Genomic DNA, 983 nt, shown 5'->3' with positions numbered 1-983 from the left:
ATGGTCATTCAAAAGCGCAAGGCGGCCGAGGCTGACGCTACCTCATCCCCCTTGGCCTCAAAGCGTCGTGTAAGCGTACTGGAGCGAATGATCAAAACCCCCGAGGGCCAGCAGTTGATAGTCATCGACTCGCTAGAGGCTGCGGCAGATATTTTGACCCGCGACCCGCGACCTCCACGCGCCATGATTACAGGCCGGATTGTGTTTACGGAGCGATGTGACCCAGCCTCTAAGGTGCTTAACGTGTTCCTCGTGGCAGTAGACGACGATGGACCGCTCCATGAACTCCAAGCTCTGACACGAGACGCCCCTGGCGACCTTAAGCGGTCGAACCTAAAATTCCTCTATGGTGCTGCGGTGTTTGATGTCCCTGTTGCTGATCATAATTTTGTAGACGGGTTGGTAGCGAAATGCACCAAGTCGACTCGTCATGCAAAGTCTGGTTATGGTGACGATGCGTACTTCACGTGTAACTCCAACTTTACGACTTGGACGATTATGTAGTTTAACAAGATCATCAAAATATCTTCAATTCTGTAATCTCTTGCACACACGCCATGTCCTCAGTGATAGTGCTATCACCGGACATCTGGATACGACTGCAAGAGAGGAGAATCCATGAAAATCCATGGATATCCATGAACTCATTCATGGCGACAGGGAATACTAAGTAGTTGATTTGCACGTGACAAAAATCAGGTGCTCATGGCCTGAAGCGCTATGTGGGCTTCAGAAACGATGATTTCTTGTTTGTGAAAGGATTTTCAAAACTAAAAATGTCTTCAGCCAATCGCTGAGTGGGCATGTATTTCGAAAGGTTATGGAAATCAATCAGCCAATCGCTGAGTTGACATGCGTTTTCAAAGGATTTCTTCAAACCCTAACCTGAGCAGCTCACACACCATTGTTGAGTCACCCGACGTCCGGATACGACCTAAAAGCAATACATGAAGTACTAGTATGTACTATTAATAGTACGTCTT

At 47.6% G+C, this 983-nt stretch overlaps 1 protein-coding gene across 1 annotated transcript; it reads left to right on the top strand.

Annotated features, from left to right (window-relative positions):
* Nucleotides 1–452, top strand: H257_17432 (hypothetical protein; the record flags this gene model as incomplete). Its single annotated transcript, XM_009846232.1, has 2 exons — nt 1–326; nt 395–452. 2 exons carry the CDS (start codon nt 1–3, stop codon nt 450–452), a joined length of 384 nt encoding a protein of 127 aa, XP_009844534.1.
* Nucleotides 453–983: the final 531 nt, after the last annotated feature.

Source organism: Aphanomyces astaci (assembly GCF_000520075.1).
Source record: "Aphanomyces astaci strain APO3 unplaced genomic scaffold supercont1.106, whole genome shotgun sequence".
Classification (NCBI taxonomy): Eukaryota; Oomycota; class Saprolegniomycetes; order Saprolegniales; family Verrucalvaceae; genus Aphanomyces; species Aphanomyces astaci.
The sequence above is the reverse complement of the archived record's forward strand: the minus strand, read 5'-3'. Positions and strand labels throughout refer to the sequence as shown.